This window comes from Nicotiana tomentosiformis, chromosome 4 (assembly GCF_000390325.3).
Source record: "Nicotiana tomentosiformis chromosome 4, ASM39032v3, whole genome shotgun sequence".
Lineage (NCBI taxonomy): Eukaryota > Viridiplantae > Streptophyta > Magnoliopsida > Solanales > Solanaceae > Nicotiana > Nicotiana tomentosiformis.
The window spans coordinates 37,683,644-37,703,194 of NC_090815.1; the positions used below are offsets into that span (position 1 = coordinate 37,683,644).

Sequence of the window (19,551 nt, forward strand, 5' to 3'; positions counted from 1 at the left end):
AAAGGCCTATTTTCTTCATATATTAGACTTAAAATAGAGCATAATAACCAGACATAAGCTCTGCAAAGAATCCTCCCAAAAATTTCCCACAAACCCTAATTGATTTTCCCTCCCTTTCAAGTTCTAATTGGAGGTAAAACCTAGAGTTTGAAGAACCAAGATAAGAGCTGAGTTATCCAACAAATAAGGTGAGTTTACTGCTCTCTTTCATCCAATTTTTCTTCTGTAAATTCATGGTAAGTCGTTCTATACTTGTAAGAACTCACGGGACGGTGATCGGAAGCCGTGAGTTCGAGTTATTCACTTGTAGCGGACTGTTTTGTGGACTATTTTGTGTTGCTGTTGGGCTGCGTGTTTTACTACTATTTTGTGGAGTTTTGGAGGAGGAAGGGGGTTTATAAACACCATATAAATGTAGGGTGGTTGGCTGGTCATTCGTCATAACATTTTCGGGTCATTTGACACTACTACGGTGGTCGTTTTGTGTACGAAGAGATTGGGGTGTGTTGGGCTGTTTTGTAGTATTTGATAGTGTATATAGGGCTGGAAAATGATGTATATATGTTGTTATTGTTCTGTTCTTGTATTTTTGTATATATATATATGTTGTTATTGTTCTGTTCTTGTATTGTTGGTGTTATCTTGAATTTGGAGGAAGTAAGGATTATAGGGGAGATGCTGCCCGTTTCAATACAAAATAAGTTTGTCGTTCGTTGTGCGATAGTTGTACCTTTCGTAACTTAACGATAGTATTATTATCAGTCTTGTAGATTAAGGTGCAAAGAGGTGAGTTCAACTTGGTGATTGGAAAGATTGTGATAAGGTATGTTAAGGCTAAGCCCTTCCTTCATTTTGGTATGATCTCGTAGCTACATGTGTTAATAATGAGACATAAAGAGAAGTTCGTATTCATGAATTTATTCACATTATTCTAGTCTCATAAGTTACAATATTATTCCTTATCGGGACTTCATATTCAGTTTAGTTTTGTCTTTATTCAGTCAAGAGAGCAGAGGGTCTATATATATATATATACAGTATTACACTATTTTCACCACCATCGAGCTATAATCGGTGGGCAGGCCCCTATTGGGCAACCTCTGATCAGATGGTAAGTTATATATACCGAGCCTACTGTGGCCGAGTGCCTATGAGCGAGCCCAGGATGGCCGAGATACAAAGCCCAGTATGGCCGAGCGCCTATGAGCGAGCCTTCTACGGCCGAGCATTTACACGTATCGAGCCTTATAGGGCCGGACATTTATTTTACTTACTATATTGAAGGAGTTTAGTCACTATCAGCAGGTAAGTATATCTCCAGATCATCTTTGACTCCCAGTTACTTCCAGTTATTATATTATCAGTTCAGTTTCGATTTTTAGTTATGTTATTGCCTTACATACTCGGTACATTATTTTGTACTGACGTCCCTTTTCCGGGGACGCTGCATTTCATGCATGTAGGTTCAGATAGACAGAAGAGTAGACCTCCTCAGTAGGTGTTTCTAGAGTTTAGCCTGATCGGTAAGCTCCACATCCTTCGGAGTTATCGGGTCTAGGTTTTTGTGTGCATCTTATGTATGTATTTATATATATAATATGTGTAGGTCGGGGCCCTGTTCTGATCACAATATATCTATTAGTAGAGGCTTGTAGACATATCCTGTTGGTTAGTGCAGTATGTTGGGTTTGTAGGCCTGGTATGTATATTTGATGGTTTGTCAGCTGTACTAGCTATGACGGCCTTGTCGGCCTAGCTTTATATTGATGTTTACTTAGCGCTAGTTTCCATTCAGTTTTATATTTTGCTTCGCAAATTGTCTTGCAAGGTGGCCCCATGGCCAAAGTATGACATTATATGTTCAGAGTCCCTTAGTCGCAATTTGGTACGCCAGGTTAGGTGAGGCACCGGGTGCTTGTCTCGCTCCTAGATTTGGGGCGTGACAAACTTGGTATCAGAGCAGTTCTGTCCTAGGGAGTCTACAAGCCGTGTCTAGTAGGGTCTTGTTTATAGATGTGTCGTGCACCACATTATATAAGCCGGGAACTACAGGGCATTTAGGAGTTGGTTACCCTTCTTTGAAATCTAAATCGTGCCATAGAACTGAGTTATAGGAAATTTGAATTAAACTTATGTGTTGGTATTTGCATGCACAGATGACGGTGACTAGGAAGACTACGGCTAGCCAGAGTAGAGATACAGCAGCAAGTGAGGGGACCAGCAGGGTACCCCCAGTAGATGGGGCCCAGTCTGAGGCTCAAGGTGAGACCCCTACTCAGCCATTACCGGCTCCTCCACCAACTACGGAGATTCCTAGGGAAACCGCACATCCAGTTCCCCCTCCACTTCCATCAGATCAGGACTTGAGGAGTGCGGTGCATTTGTTGACACAGTTGGTAGCTACCCAGCAACAGGCTAGGGCATCAGCTAGTGCAGGAACTTCTGAGGGGTCTGGGAGTTCAAGGGTCCGAGAGTTTATTGCTTTGAGTCCCCCAGAGTTCACGGGGACAGATCAGAGGGAGGACCCGCAGGATTTCATAGATCAGCTTCACAGGATCTTTCGTGTTATGCATGCCATAGAGAAAGAGGCAGTTGAGCTAGCAGCTTTTTGACTCCGAGATATAGCCATCCTTTGGTACGAGGGATGGGAGAGGTCCAGGGGACGTGATGCACCTCCAGCTATTTGGGAGAATTTTTCAGATGCCTTCCTTGACCAGTACTTACCACGGGAGATCCGACAGGCTCGAGTCGATCAGTTTCTAGCCCTCAAGCAGGGTAATATGAGTGTTCGAGAGTATAGTCTCCGTTTTGACTCATTGGCCAGATATGCACCATCCATAGTTGCTACTATGCGGGACAGGATTCACAGGTTTATAGCAGGGTTAGCCCCAGAGTTAACCGAGGCATGTGCCACCGCTGCATTGCAGGATAGTATGGATATCTCCCGGATTCAGGCATTCGCCCAGAATATAGAAAGGGGTAGGCGTCGGCAGCAGGGTACAGAGAGGGCTGAGCAAGGGCAACGTAAGAGGATGAGATTTCCCAGGTCTCAGGAGCAATCTCAGGGTAGTTATAGGACCCAGTACTTCGGACGGCCACCTAGGCCTCCGCCACCTCAGTTACAGGGTTACGGGTATGACCGCTATACTCAGTCAGGACCAGGTGAGAGCTCACGGGCGTCGGGTTTGCAGCGACAACGAGAGGATCTGCGCAGACATAGTCATTTCCTCCACGGTGTGACATCTGTGGTAGAGGACACTTGGGCCAATGCCGAGCAGGTTCTGATGCTTGTTATACATGTGGGCATCCAGGGCATATGATGCGAGATTGCCCAAATAGAGATTCGGGGGGGATGGCACAACCAGCGAGTTCAGCAACAGGATCATCTATGTCCGTGCATCCTTTAGGGCGCGAGTCTCAGTCTTCGACTGGTAGAGGTCGGGGCAGAGGTAGAGGTTCCAGTTCAAGTGGTAATCAGAACCGTATCTATGCTTTAGCGGGTCGACAGGACCAGGAGTCTTCACCAGACGTTGTGACAGGTATATTAACCATTTGCTCTCACGATGCTTATGCTTTGATAGACCCAGGATCTACTTTATCATATATTACCCCATTTGTCGCGAGGAAGTTTGGTATAGTGCCTGAAATACTAAGTGATCCTTTTGCGGTATCTACACCGGTCGGAGAATCGATTATTGCTAGACGGGTTTACCGAGGTTGTACGGTGACAATTTGTAGTCGTCAGACCTCAGCTGACCTAGTTGAGCTAGAGATGATGGATTTTGATGCTATCATGGGCATGGACTGGTTGGCAGCTTGCTATGCCACAGTTGATTGCCGAGCAAAGGTAGCCAGATTTCATTTTCCGGGTGAGCCAGTCCTTGAATGGGAAGGTAATTGCTTATACTTCAAGGCAGTTAAGGAAGCACGAGAAGAATTATCCAACCCACGATCTCGAGTTAGCTGCGGTTGTCCATGCACTTAAGATATGGCGGCATTATTTATAAGTACCGGTTTCTATTATATCTGACAGTGGGGCTCAGTTTACAGCACATTTTTGGAGGTCATTTCAGAGAGGTCTAGGGACTCAGGTGAATCTCAGCACAGCTTTTCATCTACAGACTGATGGACAAGCCGAGGGCATAATTCAGACGCTCGAGGATATGTTACGAGTATGTGTGTTGGATTTTAAAAGAAGTTGGGATGAACATCTACCTCTTATCGAGTTTGCATATAATAACAGTTACCACTCCAGTATCCAGATGGCTCCGTACGAGGCTTTGTATGGGTGTAAGTGCAGATCTCCTATAGGGTGGTTTGATGTTGGAGAATCTGGGTTACATGGGCCAGACCTGGTTCAGCAGGCCATAGAGAAAGTAAAGATTATCCGGGAGCGACTGTTGACAGCTCAGAGTCGTCAGAAGTCATATTCTGACGTGCGGCGATGAGACTTAGAGTTCAGGATTAATGACTGGGTATTCTTAAAGGTATCACCTATGAATGGCGTGATGAGGTTTGGCAAGAAAGGCAAGCTTAGCCCACGGTATATTGGGCCTTATAGGATCATTCGGAGAGTGGGCCAAGTAGCTTATGAGTTAGATTTGCCCTCAGAATTGGAGTCTGTCCATCCGGTTTTTCACGTATCTATGCTACGGAAGTGCATTGGCAATCCTACCCGAGTGGTGCCCACGGATGATGTACAGATTACAGAGGACTTGTCATACGAGGAAATTCCAGTTGCCATCCTAGACCAATAAATCCGCAAGCTACGAAATAAGGAGGTAGCTTCCGTGAAGGTTTTATGGAGGAGCAAGAATATAGAAGAGATGACGTGGGAATCGGAGGGAGAAATGAAGTCTAAATACCCCCACCTATTTCAAACTGAAGATATGGTTCGAGATGGGACGCTACAACATAGCTCTATGTAGGCTAGAAGGTCATTAGGTAAGCTTTTATTTTTCACTTTCAATATTTATGATTTATGGTCGGTGAGGCAAATTGCTGCTATTTATAAAGATTGGCCATGTGTGGCATGCATAGTATGCTTTCTCGCTGCGTGCAGGTTGGTTTTAACCTAGTGTACGAAAGATACTCTGGCAAAATTTTCCAAAGTCTCTAAGAGTAAACATTCGAGGACGAATGTTCCCAAGGGGGGAGTGATGTTACACCCTATATTTTCGTACGTAAAAATGCGTCGTAAGCAAACTAATGTAGGACCAAAAATGAGATAATATTTAAAAGTATATAAAGTAAGTTAATCATGTTACCTCTGAGGTTACAAATATTGAAGATCATGAACAACAAGTACAAAGAGGGTTGGACAGTTCAGAAGCTAAAGCAATTAAATAAAACAATGTTTCGTCGAAAGTCGACAAGTTGGAAATGTTATAACATGTACCTTTGGGGTGAGACTAGGGTGATTAACATGATAAGGAGATTATGTTATGATTTATATTAGTCGTATGACATCCGTGTGTTATGTTTTGAAGTCAAGCGAGTTGTGGAACAAAAGTCGATGAAAGTCATCACAAGTTACATTCGTAAGTTTTACTGAAACTTTGGGTCAAATATAACTGCAATTTTCTCCCAATATACTTAGAGTTATGGGGTGTTCCACCCATCAAATTAAATATCTATGAGTCTATTTTCCAACGCATTAAACCGTTTGTCAATACGACATCGGAGTAGAGAGATATGGGCATTTTTGCGATACTGCACAAGCTGCTAGGTGACAAGTAGGTGTGTCACCTACTTGCTTAAATGAAAGCCCAAAAATGGGCCATTTCGGGTCGTCCAAAGAGGCCTTTTAAAGGCCTATTTTCTTCATATATTAGACTTAAAATAGAGCATAATAACCAGACATAAGCTCTGCAAAGAATCCTCCCAAAAATTTCCCACAAACCCTAATTGATTTTCCCTCCCTTTCAAGTTCTAATTGGAGGTAAAACCTAGAGTTTGAAGAACCAAGATAAGAGCTGAGTTATCCAACAAATAAGGTGAGTTTACTGCTCTCTTTCATCCAATTTTTCTTCTGTAAATTCATGGTAAGTCGTTCTATACTTGTAAGAACTCACGGGACGGTGATCGGAAGCCGTGAGTTCGAGTTATTCACTTGTAGCGGACTGTTTTGTGGACTGTTTTGTGTTGCTGTTGGGCTGCGTGTTTTACTACTATTTTGTGGAGTTTTGGAGGATGAATGGGGTGTATAAACACCATATAAATTTAGGGTACGAAGAGATTGGGGTGTGTTGGGTTGTTTTGTAGTATTTGACGGTGTATATAGGGCCGAAAAATGATATATATATATATATATATATAGTATTTGATGGTGTATATAGGGCTGGAAAATGATATATATATATGTTGTTATTGTTCTGTTCTTGTATTGTTGGTGTTATCTTGAATTTGGAGGAAGTAAGGATTATAGGGGAGATGCTGCCCGTTTTAATACAAAATAAGTTTGTCGTTCATTGTGCGATAGTTGTACCTTTCGTAACTTAACGATAGTATTATTATCATTCTTGTAGATTAAGGTGCAAAGAGGTGAGTTCAACTTGGTGATTGGAAAGATTGTGATAAGGTATGTTAAGGCTAAGCCCTTCCTTTATTTTGGCATGATCTCGTAGCTACATGTATTAATAATGAGACATAAAGAGAAGTTCGTATTCATGAATTTATTCACATTATTCTAGTCTCATAAGTTACAAAATTATTCCTTATCGGGACTTCATATTCAGTTTAGTTTTGTCTTTATTCAGTCAAGAGAGCAGAGGGTATATATATATATATATATATATATATATATATATATATATACAGTATTACAATATTTTCACCACCATCGAGCTATAATCAGTGGGCAGGCCCCTATTGGGCAACCTCTGATCAGATGGTAAGTTACATATATCGAGCCTACTGTGGCCGAGCGCCTATGAGCGAGCCCAGGATGGCCGAGATACAGAGCCCAGTATGGCTGAGTGCCTATGAGGGAGCCTACTACGGCCGAGCATTTACACGTACCGAGCCTTATAGGGCCGGACATTTATTTTACTTACTATATTGAAGGAGTTTAGTCACTATCAGCAGGTAAGTATATCTCCAGATCATCTTTGACTCCCAGTTACTTCCAGTTATTATATTATCAGTTCAGTTTCGATTTTTAGTTATGTTATTGCCTTACATACTCGGTACATTATTTTGTACTGTCCCTTTTCCGGGGACGCTGCATTTCATGCATGCAGGTTCAGATAGACAGAAGAGTAGACCTCCTCAGTAGGTGTTTCCAGAGTTTAGCCTGATCGGTAAGCTCCACATCCTTCGGAGTTATCGGGTCTAGGTTTTTGTGTGCATCGTATGTATGTATTTATATATATAATATGGGTAGGTCGGGGCCCTGTTCCGATCACAATATATCTATCAGTAGAGGCTTGTAGACATATCCTGTTGGTTAGTGCAGTATGTTGGGTTTGTAGGCCTGGTATGTATATTTGATGGTTTGTCAGCTGTAGTAGCTATGACGGCCTTGTCGGCCTAGCTTTATATTGATGTTTAGTTAGCGCTAGTTTCCATTCAGTTTTATATTTTGCTTCGCAAATTGTCTTGCAAGGTGGCCCCATGGCCAAAGTATGACATTATATGTTCAGAGTCCCTTAGTCGCAATTTGGTACGCCAGGTTAGGTGAGGCACCGGGTGCTTGTCTCGCTCCTAGGTTTGGGGCGTGACAGGCCGACTTTGCTTATAACAACAGTTTTCAGTCTAACATTGGGATGGCTCCATTTGAGGCTTTGTATGGTCGGCGATGTCGTTCGCCCATCGGATGGTTTGAGCCCGACGAGGCTAGGTTATATGGTACTGATTTAGTGAAGGATGCCTTGGAAAAGGTGAAGTTGATTCAGGAGCGACTTCGCACAGCATAGTCTAGACAGAATAGTTACACGGATCAGAAGGTGCGTGATTTATCATTTATGGTGGGCGAGAAGGTTCTCTTGAAAGTCTCGCCGATGAAGGGAATTATGATGTTCGGGAAGAAGGGCAAGTTGAGCCCAAGGTTTATAGGTCCATTTGAGGTGTTGAGGCAAGTTGGGGAGGTTGCTTATGAGCTTGCTTTTCCTCGCAGTCTATCAGTAGTTCATCCGATTTTCCATGTGTCTATGCTCCGGAGGTATCATGCCGACATGTCGCATGTGTTAGATTACATCACGGTTTAGCTAGATGAGAGACTGGGTTATGAAGAGGAGCCAGTTGCCATTGTTGACACGCATGTTCGCCAGTTGAGGTCCAAGAAGATTTCTGTGGTAAAGGTTCAGTGGAGGGGTCAACCAGTCGAGGAGGCGACTTGGGAGACCGAGGAGGACATGTGCAGCAGATATCCACACTTATTCGGCACTCCAGGTACGATTCTAGACCAGTTCGAGGACAAACATTTGTTTAAGAAGTGGAGAATGTAACTACTCGACCGATCGTTTTACTTTCTAGATCCATGTTCCTCTAATTAAGACTCACCGTATATTCGTTTACTATTTTATGACTTGCGGGGATGGTTAGTTCGGGTTTGGAAGGGTTCGGGTTGAAATCGGAACACTTGGTTCCTTAATATTGGCTTAAAATGGTTAAGTTTGACTTGAGTCAGCATTTTGAGTAAATGACCTTGGAACCGGGATTTGACAGTCCCAATGGATTCATATGATGATTTTGAGTAAATGACCTCAATGCTTAATATTGAAAGTCGGCGCATTGAAGGTTTTCAAGTTCTTTAAATTTGGTTTGAAATAGGTTTTGGTGTTATCGAGGTCCGTTTGGGATTCTGAACTGGGGAATAGTTTCATATGGTGATTTAAGACGTGCACGCAAAATTTAGCGTCATTCCGAGTTGATTTGATAGGAATCGGATGTGTGAAAGTGTTTTTAGAAATTTTTGAGTTTTATGATTTGATTCATGCATTTTGGCGTCCGATTCATGATTTCAGATGTTATTTCGGTGTTTTGATTGTGTGGACAAGTTCGTATGGTATTTTTAGACTTGTGTGGGTATTTGGTGTGGAGCCCCGAGGGCTCAGGTGAGTTTCGGACGCGTTCGGAGGGGTGGAAGGACTTCAGTTTTCTCATTTCTTTTTGCTGGTGCCTCAGGTATCGCAAATGCGAGGTTGTCTTCCCAATTGCGATGAAGCCTGGACGAGGCAGGACTCGCATTTGCGAGCTTTTCCTTCGCTTTTGCGATCAGCACCCCTTCGCATTTGCGAACTTCTTGGTCACATTTGCGACCCTGTCAGAGGAGGCCAGCCTTCACATTTGTGATGGTTTTATCACATTTGCGACCCTTGCATTTGCGAACAAGATGTCGCAAATACGACATCTGCGACTAGTGTAGAAGCTTTTTAGTACGGGACTTAGCTTTATTTTCCTCATTTTTCACTTGGTCTTAGGCGATTTTGAGAGCATTTTGTGGGGGGATTCCATCAACATCAAGAGGTAAGTGATCCCTATCAATTCTTTAGCTAAATACGTGAATCATGGGTAGATTTAACATGAAAAAAATAGTGAAATTAATGGGATTTTGAGGAAAACCTAGGGTTTTGGTAAAAATGGGATTTAATAACGAAAATAATTATGGAATTAGGTAAAAATTATATATTTGAGTTCGTGAGGTTATGGGTAACATTTATCTTCGTAAATTTTCGGAATCCAGGCCCGTGGGTGAATTTTAGGAATCTTCCAACTTTAGTTGGGTAATATTTCTAATAGTTAAATTATGAACTTGTGAGTGTATATTGATTAATTTATATAATATTTGACTAGTTTCGGGTTGTTTGGCATCAAATTGAGGTTTTAGAGCGGATTTGGGGACCGGAAGTGAGCTTGAGAACGAGATAAGTCTCTTTTCTAACCTTGTAAGAGGGAACTCATCCCCTTAGGTGTATCTTGTTGTGTACTAATTGTGTGGGGAGCTACGTACGCACTAGGTGACGAGAGTCTGTGCGTAGCTATATTCCATGAAATGTCTGGGTAGTCTTAGATCCACATCATGCTTTAATTGTACTGTTATGTTGTTATACATATTAATTATCTTAAATAGAGCTGAGACTAGGTATTTTAAAGTTGAAAATTTTCAATTTAGATTTCTTATTTTTGGGAAGAATTGAGGAATACATAATAATTCTGAGAAATCCATGTCCACTCGCGTCGCAAGTACTTCCGCGATCGAGGTAAACTTCTCTACTCTCATGGGAGCGGGCCTCGACCGTATAATAGATGCATCTATGGTTCGTGTTGTTCGACCTTCGGCTGTGCACGCGGTATTTTAGATCGGGTCGTACGACCTCGGCATAAATCGTGCGTGATAATACTCGGAACACGATTACACTCGATATTATGTTATGGCTTGAGAAGTTATAATTTATTTAATGATCGAAATTGATTTGGAGCTAGTATGTGTTAGATGGAGATTTTGGAATTTACTATCAGTTAAAGGATCATTCATTCGCTGCTTGCCATTATGTTGTTTTTAATATTCACGTATTCCATGCCTATTTAGAATTTCTGTATTTTATTACTGGTCCACAGTAAGTGTCGATGTGACCCATCGTCACTACTTTTTCGAGGTTAGACTGGATACTTACTGGGTACATGTTATTTATGTACGCACGCTACACTTCTGCACTAATCGTGTAGGATCTGAGGCGGGTGCATCTGGCAGTCATCCCGGCGCGCACCCCCGTTACCCCGACGCTTAGTGGTGAGCTGCTCTCTGAGGCCGTTCTGCAGCACCGCAATCTCTATTTTGTATTTACTTTCTGTCTACTCTATTTCAGACAGTAGCTTAGTGTTTTGTGTATTCTGCTAGTTGCTCATACACTTGTGACACCAGGCCTCGGAAACATGCTAGTAGACTTTATGGCTTTTAAGCATTTATTTCACTGCATTCGCTCTTTCATTAGATTTCACTTTACTTTATTAAATTTTTCACTTCTCACTTATTTAATAAATAAAAATCAACTGCTTTGAAATTTTTTAACAAAATAAATGCACGACTAATTCACCGTTGGCTTGCCTGGCGGCGACGTTGGGTGTCATCACGACCTATAAGAGAAAAAATTGGCTCGTGACAGTGCCAATGATTCCATATTAAAGCACATACAGAACTCCGAAAAAGAAAGAGATCCAGATTTTGTATTCTTTCTCAGTTCTGTTTCTTGGTCACAGCCGGAGGAGATGGTGGATTCTCTAGCTCAAATAAGATTCATAAGATGTTATATTTGGTAAAATTATGGGAAATGATGGGTAGAAACAACATAGAATCGCGGGAATTATTTGTTTAGGATTTTGATACAAATAGCCGGTCAGATTCACTATTTACTTTTTCTAATCGGTATACAAAAATTATATATTAATTATACACAATTATACGCATACTATACATATATTATACATTTGCCGGTTATTTTTAGTTTAGGTGATTAGGTGGGCGGTTACTAGATTAATTAATCAAGAAGGGGGATTAACCTAAATAGCCGCTCGTTCAATCGGTTAAATTAAAAATAGCGCATATATATATATATATATATATATATATATATATATATATATATATATATATATATATATATATATCATTCGTGTATAATATAATGGTATATAATTAATATATAATTTATATATATCGACTAGAAAAGGTCAATGAATTCGGCTAGGTATTTGTGTAAAAATCTCCTATACTACATAGTTTGCTACTAATAATATAAGATTGAAGAATTCCATAGTCCTCATATTTCTAAGTTTTCAAATTGGCTTCATAATTTTTGAAAGAAAATTAGCGCATCTACTCATTAATGGTAATTTTGGTCTTGTTATTTATAGACCAACAAAGGCACAATTACCTCTCCTTTTCTTTTTATATATTCAAGTTCATTTACAAGTTTACTTACATATATGCTCACTTTAGCTTGTTCGTTATAAGCCAAAATTCTGAATTCCTTCATATGCTAATAATCCTTACACTTTTAGGTTCCGTGACCCCAATAACTACCCACCTCAACTAACTCAAAATTCTTTATCAACGTACATGCATTGCATGTACAGTAAGACTTCTCTATAACAACATCTCTATATAATAATCATTCATTATAAAAATCAAATTTTCTCAGAATCGATCTTTTATATTATGTTATAATATATGTCCTCCATAACAGCACTTCACTATAGCATCCACAAAAAATATCGAAACAAATACGGCTGTTATAGAGAGATTTGAGTGTATATTATAGTCCATGACCTTTTTACATTTTTGGTTTTAACATTTTAGTATCCGACATCCACTAACCAACTAATTTATATTTGCGTCGGAAAACTCTTGCTATCAAGAATTTCTCATTAGCTTTTGCTCTAACAATGTATGTGTTAAAAAAATACGTAAATATATACAAATTTTAAATGCGCATAACTTGAACCTGGGACCTCTGATCAAGGATGAAAGGATATCATCTATCCCGCCACATCTTTCCTAATCTAACATATAACTTCTTAATTTTAGAATTTATTTCCGAATCCTTTTTTTTGGGTGCAAATTTAGCACCACGTGAGATTTATACTATTTGGCCAAGCTTCTCCAAGCCGAAAGCATTTTTTCTTTTTCTTTTTCAAAAATAAGTATTTTTTTTCCCTAAAAAAAGTATTTTTTTCCTAGAATTGAAGTGTTTGACCAAGCTTTTAGAGGGAAAAAAATGCTTTTGAGTAGAAGCAGAAATAATTTTGGAAAAGTAGAAAAAAATAGCTTCTATCCAAGTATTTTTTTGAAAAACACTTTTGAGAAAAATATACTTACAAACAATTTTTAAAAGTTTGACCAAACATTAATTGCTACTCAGAAGTACTTTTCAAACAATTAGTCAAATACAAATTATTTCTCACCAAAAATACTTTTAAAAAAAAGCAATAAATTGATTTTTGGGCCAAAAAGGCTTTTGTCCCTCGTCGAAGAATTCTCTATATGATAGTAAAACCTTAAAAGGAAAGTAAGCAAAAACAACCAACAGCTCCAATAAGCAAGCCAAAAACGTATCAGAACAGTACATGTGGCATGTACCATGTTTTGTGCATATCTTTCTTTCCCCAGAACTCAAACTCTCTCTCAAGATTGGACCTGCAATTTGCAAAATTCAGCTAAAAAGATACAAACAAATATTCAATGGAGAAAACTAAGAGAATCTTGATCTTTCTATCTTCTCCCGCAATCCTTCACCATTCCTAATATTCAGAGGCTGAACCTGAATTTAAATTTTACGGTGTTATAATTTTAATAAATTTTTACACATAAATTTATGTTACTGGTTGAAAATACCGATACTCTACATCCGCCTCCGCCAATACTCTACTTCAACCAACTTAAGAGTCACGTCCGCAACAAACCAACAAAAAACCCACTCATATTACCATCTTTTGTTTGCTCTGCACATGAAATCAGTTATACTTTGCTGAATTCAATTAGCACAACGGCTAAGAGAAAGAACCACTTTTTCATCATTCCCAATACTGTACTCGACTAACGTCTTAACAGTCACGTACACAACAACAAATACCAACTCATTTCACCTCATCAAACAACCATTTCTATACTCAATCTTGATTTCTTTAGATAACATTGTTTTTTTCCCCTCAATGCAATATTGCAATCAGAGAGTCTTCTTCCTATTTCTAACCCCTTTACATCCCCATCAGCAATTATCCCAACAAGTTCCTCTATTGCTGACACAATGTTACTCACATCTCAGGCGAATATGCCCTCCACAGTGCTTCTTGATCCTTCTTCATTTGATGATGATTCTAAAATTGAGATCATGCCCTTTATTTCTCTTAAGCTGTTGCGGTATCTCGGGTAATCTTTTTTCCCTTTTGCTCTTACTTTGTTGTTTTGTTTCTCAGTTGAATTTGTTTCTATGGGTGTATGCATTGTTTTGTTTTCTTGAACATGTAAAGAGTTTAAACTTAGCTTCTTGTGTCATTGTGTTCACTCTGTCTACTTTTAAAGAATCTCTAATTTGCCATAAAAGACAAATTATTAAGCATAAGAATCTAATTGGTCTGAGAAGAGTAGAACATATATAGAGAATTCATATAATCGACTTCAACGTAACCAGTTTTCGGATGAAGGCAATTAATTGATGGATTGATAGTGTCCACTAATGATTATCTTTTTTTAAAAAAATATTAAGCTTAGGTTTTTCTCTGTTTTGGGAAGTGAGAAGCAGGCAAATAAAGAAGAGAGGCAGAAATTGAGAAGTTGCACTAGGAGAAGGTCTTATGACTCTCATGGTTAAAAGTTACCTTATATGTTTCAGTCATATAAGGGAACTTGTAAATTAAACACATAAGAGGAATAACATGAGAGACAATTTTGATGCATAAAAAGAAATATTCATGACTAACTGTAAGACAAAAGGACAGTTTGATTCATAGTTTATGATAATCATTCTTGCCATGCTAGGAAAGAGCCTATCAAATTAATGAATAGAAATGTAAGTCTGTCATTTCACCTTTCGCAGTTAGTTTATGTATTTTGGATATTTGAGGAATATAAATGAGAGAAGGCAACAGTTTTGGTCAGGAGCCTTATTTGTTTGTTCGTAGGCTTTTTAGCTGTGCACATCCGTATAAGCAGTTTTCTTGTGATTGGAATATTGTTTTGATATTGCACTCTAGATATAGAATGGAAAGGCTATTTGCTGTGTTGGTTTCTCACAATTAATTAAGCAAAATATGAACTTTGAACAAAAGCACAAATCAAGAATTTCCTGGAGATATTTTTACCACAAATCTATATGTAAAGTTTCTAAATCAATTATGGTCCTATATCTTTATTCAGGGTAAGCTACAGATGGATCACCATGTTTAATTCTTGCCCTTGAATGTTATGCTTTCCTAGTTTTATTCAAGGTCCGGAACATTTAAGATTATGTTGCTACTTAAGATCTATAATGATATAAAATGGACATAATCATCTTTCTGGCATCAGTCTTCTTTCAGATTTTCTGGTTTCGTTATCTTCCCCATCCCGATCATATTGCAGGCTTGATCTATACCTATCGAAAAATAACAATTGGGTGCGTTATTAAGTCAATTGCTTCATTGTCCTTAAATGTTGTGACTAACTTGAATAGCAATACCTGGAAAAAAAAATGCACCTTCATACGGGAAATTTTACGCATGCTTTATCGACTCATAAATTAGGAATAGTTATCGACATTATAGTGGCATGCATTGACTACAGATGATCTCTGTTTCATCTGAGCTAATTAGTAAAGTGTTACTAATTGGTGACTTGATATCCTCTCTCTTAATTTGCTTTACATATATATATATTAAGCAAGCAAACTGTTGGTTCGGGGTAGCTGCACCGAAGAATCAAAGAGCAGTACCCCCGTGTAACTTTTATTTTAATGAGACACTCTTTCTCGCTCAAAATAGCATAACTTCGATCTGACCATATTTATCTATAATAATTACAAATAAAAGGAGACATAATTTTTCGATATTAACCACCAGACATTATAAAGAAAGATTAATTTACCATGACGAAGAGGACAAAGGTCCCAAATGCATTTTCAATTCAAAGTATATATATATATATATATATATACAGTATCTGTAATTTTTCACATATTATATGAGTGAATACATGCTTCACTTTCACTTCCATCCATCAACAAGTCATCTTCTTACTTCTAACTGTAGTGTGTTAACTGCTCTCAGAAATTTTCCTCAAGGAACTATTAGTGATATGGTTAAGGATGTTTCTCAAGGAATATCTTTTGTTTGTAACAACATATATAGCTAAATATGGAGGTGATCCTAGCAGGTATAGTCATGTTCTCTTTCTACTTGCATTTTGGTTTTTCATTCTACAATTGTAGAATTTACTTAATGGGACAATCAGCTGGTGCACATATTGTTGCTTGTGCTCTTTTGAAGCAGGCAATCAAGGAAGCTGCCGAGAAAGAGAGATTCGTGGAGTGTCTCTAAAATAAAGGCTTATTTTGGTTTATCCGGCGGGTGAGTTCTTGTTCAAGTTCCCATTACTACATGGCCTGAGTCTTGAACACTTCTTTCTTCAGGTCATTTTCTTAATTAATTTTTCAGATAAAGTTCACAGAACTTCATTTCTCAACACTTGTGGACAGGTATAATCTGTTTAACCTAGTGGATCACTTCCATAGTCGAGGTCTATACCGTTCAATGTTTCTAAGGTATATATTCGCAGTCTTCTGATATTACATACTATAATATACTGCTTTCATTTAGCAGTTTTATGGCCGGCTTACTGATGTTTTATCTTGGTACATATGCAGCATAATGGAAGGGGATCAAGGTCTCGGACAATATTCACCCCAAGTAATGGTACAAGATCCAAACATTAGGAATGATGTTTCTCTCCTTCCTCCTACTATCCTTTTTCATGGAACTGCAGATTATTCCATTCCTTGTGACTCTAGGTCTTGAACCTCCACTTTATGCAACTTTTTACTTTTAACTATTGTTAACATCACAGCTGCTGCAGTTACCATTTTATTATATTATATATACTTGATAGCGATTGAATTGTTTATCTTCTGCTTATGTTTTACTTATCAACATAACTGAAATTTACCGACGAAGTCTTAATTCTTTATGCTGATGAAAACGTCGTCAAACATGAAAATAGAGTATTTGTAACATGTTTGCTGAGGGTGCTATCAGGAAAGGATCAGGACTTCTTTTTTGCAATTTTGTGTACCAATTATTTGCAGATATTCTCAGCAGATAAAGGCATTTGTCTATGGTGCTGTAGTTCTTGTTCAATAGTTGCAGCAGTTAATCTTTCCCCTTCGCATGTTTAATCTCTTCTTATTACGACTTTTTCGTCTGTAGGATCCGATGTTAGAAGATTTAACTTGGATGATTCATGGCAAAGAGTCCAAGAAAAAAACGCCTTGTTCCTGAATTCATGCTGAAGTTGACTTGCCGCTTGCCGCTTGTAGTGTGAGTGTAACAAACTGGATATCACACCCAAATCAACCGACTATATTAACTCACTAAACAGAATTACAATAATCAAATAAACACTAAAGAAAACAGACAGTAGATGAGATGAGAAATTGCAATCTGAAGCTAAGAAGAAAGGGGATGAGAAACTAGAGAGAAAGGGATGAGAGACCGACTGAGCCGAGGCTTCAACATAATTCGCATAATCCCCTCATTCTACCCGCTGGTCCTTTTTTAAATAGGTGCTAATTGGGCCTGGATCCCAACTCAATCTTTATGAAGGTGTTCTGGTCCTATTTCTCGGCCCAATAGCTGCTTATGTGACAACATTGCAGGTATCCACATTGGACTGATCCTCGTTCATAACAGTGAGCCCTTTTTAGTTATCGCTATTCTTTTAGATGAATATAATCGTTCCTTATTTCTCTTTAGATCGATCATTGTAACATGCAAATGAGAAGAACAAGAGCTAACTATCAGACCTTTGAAGTAGCTAGTTATTATTAATTTCTGATGTTTTAATCAGTTTAGATTTGATGATTTGATTAATTGTTTCGAGTTCTTCTTGAAATAGACTAATAAGAAAAGTATGTCACATAAATTGATACGGAGGGAGTATGTACAATTAGGCAAAGGAAAGAATACAAATACGAGTATGAGATTATTCCATTAATAGGAAACCAAAGAGAAGAAAGTACAAGTCAGTGCTTTAATAACTATATCACTCATAAGTTTAAAAAGCAGCCATGCATTTCTTGATTAGTAACAGATCTGCATGCCATATTCTTCATCATACTCTTATAATTACTCGTTCTTCTTCTTAGTTTTTTGCAGCTGACTTGTTACCTGATGCCTAAAAAAAAGAATCAAATTTAAATCAGATTATTTGCATGAAACCATAATATTCAAAATTTTAAAAATTTAGATGCTACCTCTGGTAACAAATATTAGTCATCTTGATTGCTGACTTTGTTTCGAAATAATTGACGTTTTAGAAAAACAAACATAGGTCATCTATACATATATTTTCGGATCTTCCTTTAGTGTTCCAATATTAGTGGAGTATTAATTAATTGAGACGTTTAAGGAGAGATAACGCGTAATTTAGACAGATAAAATACAGATAATATGGATAGGTGAGCGATGTTAATTGACCTTCTTCTTAGGCTCACGAGGCTTTTTCTGGGCCGATTTGGAAGCGGGAGGAGCCTTAGCAGATGCTTTCTTTGCTGGGGCAGATGGTTGAGTTCCAACAGGTTTCTCAGCTTTGAGTGATGCCATTTTTCTCTGTGTTTAATTCTCTCCTTGCACTAAAGTAGGATTTTGTACTAATGTCTCTGAGTTTTTAGTTGCATCAAAGCATTTATATTTATAGTTTCGTTGGCACGGGGACAAGGCGAACTGGTAAGACAATGTCATCCTGTGAAATGGGAATAATAATATCAGAAGCCCAATTTGAAAGATGCTGCATCAGATGCTTAGACAAGGATGGCATCTAACTAAAGAATTTATGTACGTACTTCTTTTCGATATTTTGGTATAAAATTCGCGGTATGATATACACTTCTGTAGCGAAGCAATTGGAAATATCAGTTCCAAGTAGTAGACGGAGTATTTGGAATAATATCAGTTGGCAAATTACAGATGCTATCTACGACCGTCTTAATATGAAACCTGCGCCAATGCAAGTTGGCGAAGCATCTTCAGCGATTGCGTAGCATCAGTTTGTAGATTTTTGAGATGTTATTCAAAGTTTAATAATGCACAACATATCTTATCATAATTCTGCTGGCACTCTGCCAGTTTCTGAGATAACTATCTAATCACTTTTTGTTTTTTCAACAAAGGCATTTTTTGCCATATTGAATGTTTTCGGATTTTTAACTACGGGTATGTTTGTTCAAATTTTGCCGTATCTTATCATAATATGCTGGAGTTCAAATTTTTCACTTATGAGATTCCAGCATAATGTGTTGGAATTTCATTGTGTTGTAGTTCCAACATAATATGCTGGAAGATTACATGTAGGAGCTCCATAATCCAACATATTATTCTGGAATTTTTCGTATTTCAGCTAGGGTATTTCGTTCTAGATTTCATTTCCGTATAAAGTAGTTGCTATTTTTCAATAACTATGCAAACGTATACTATTTTTCAATTACCTGTGCAAAAATTAGCTAGCCCATGCTATTTTCACGTTAACGTAGGCATGGGCCAAAGTAACCCATAAAATAACAGCCCAAATTCAACCCACGAGTATGCCCAAACTTGACCTTCTATCCCTGTGATGTCAGTCATGCTACTACTTTGCAGGTAGGTCAATTTGGGAAGACTGGGTTGTGATCCATAGTTTTATCCATCTGTACTTGCTCATTTAGCCCAAGTAAATTTTGGACAGTTTAAATAAATCACCCATTCATTGACTAGCTAGTTGTAAACTTGTTATTATAGTGTGGGTTAGCCACTTTGCAGCCCGTGGTTATTTATGAATTTTATCCCATTTGCCACCATTTAAGTGTCCATTCCTCCTGTCAGTTTAAG

The 19,551-nt window shown here is 38.5% G+C and overlaps 1 protein-coding gene and 1 long non-coding RNA gene across 3 annotated transcripts; one reads left to right on the plus strand and one right to left on the minus strand.

Annotated features, from left to right (window-relative positions):
• Positions 1 to 13,343: 13,343 nt before the first annotated feature.
• LOC104084510 (probable isoprenylcysteine alpha-carbonyl methylesterase ICMEL1) lies at positions 13,344 to 18,275 on the plus strand. Of its 2 annotated transcripts, XM_009588394.4 has the most exons (6): positions 13,344 to 13,867; positions 15,742 to 15,847; positions 15,964 to 16,041; positions 16,170 to 16,235; positions 16,338 to 16,481; positions 16,897 to 18,275. In XM_009588394.4, the coding sequence occupies exons 1-6, from the start codon at positions 13,651 to 13,653 to the stop codon at positions 16,907 to 16,909; spliced, it is 624 nt and encodes a 207-aa protein (XP_009586689.1). In that variant the 5' UTR covers positions 13,344 to 13,650; the 3' UTR covers positions 16,910 to 18,275. The 2 variants fall into 2 exon arrangements, with proteins under 2 accessions (XP_009586689.1, XP_009586691.1); XM_009588396.4 differs by lacking the exon at positions 15,964 to 16,041 and having other exon boundaries at positions 13,345 to 13,867.
• On the minus strand, positions 17,650 to 18,461 carry LOC104084509 (uncharacterized). Its single transcript, XR_683633.4, has 2 exons — positions 18,166 to 18,461; positions 17,650 to 17,863 (listed from the first exon to the last, which is right to left on the minus strand). It is a non-coding gene; the product is annotated as an uncharacterized lncRNA (long non-coding RNA).
• Positions 18,462 to 19,551: the final 1,090 nt, after the last annotated feature.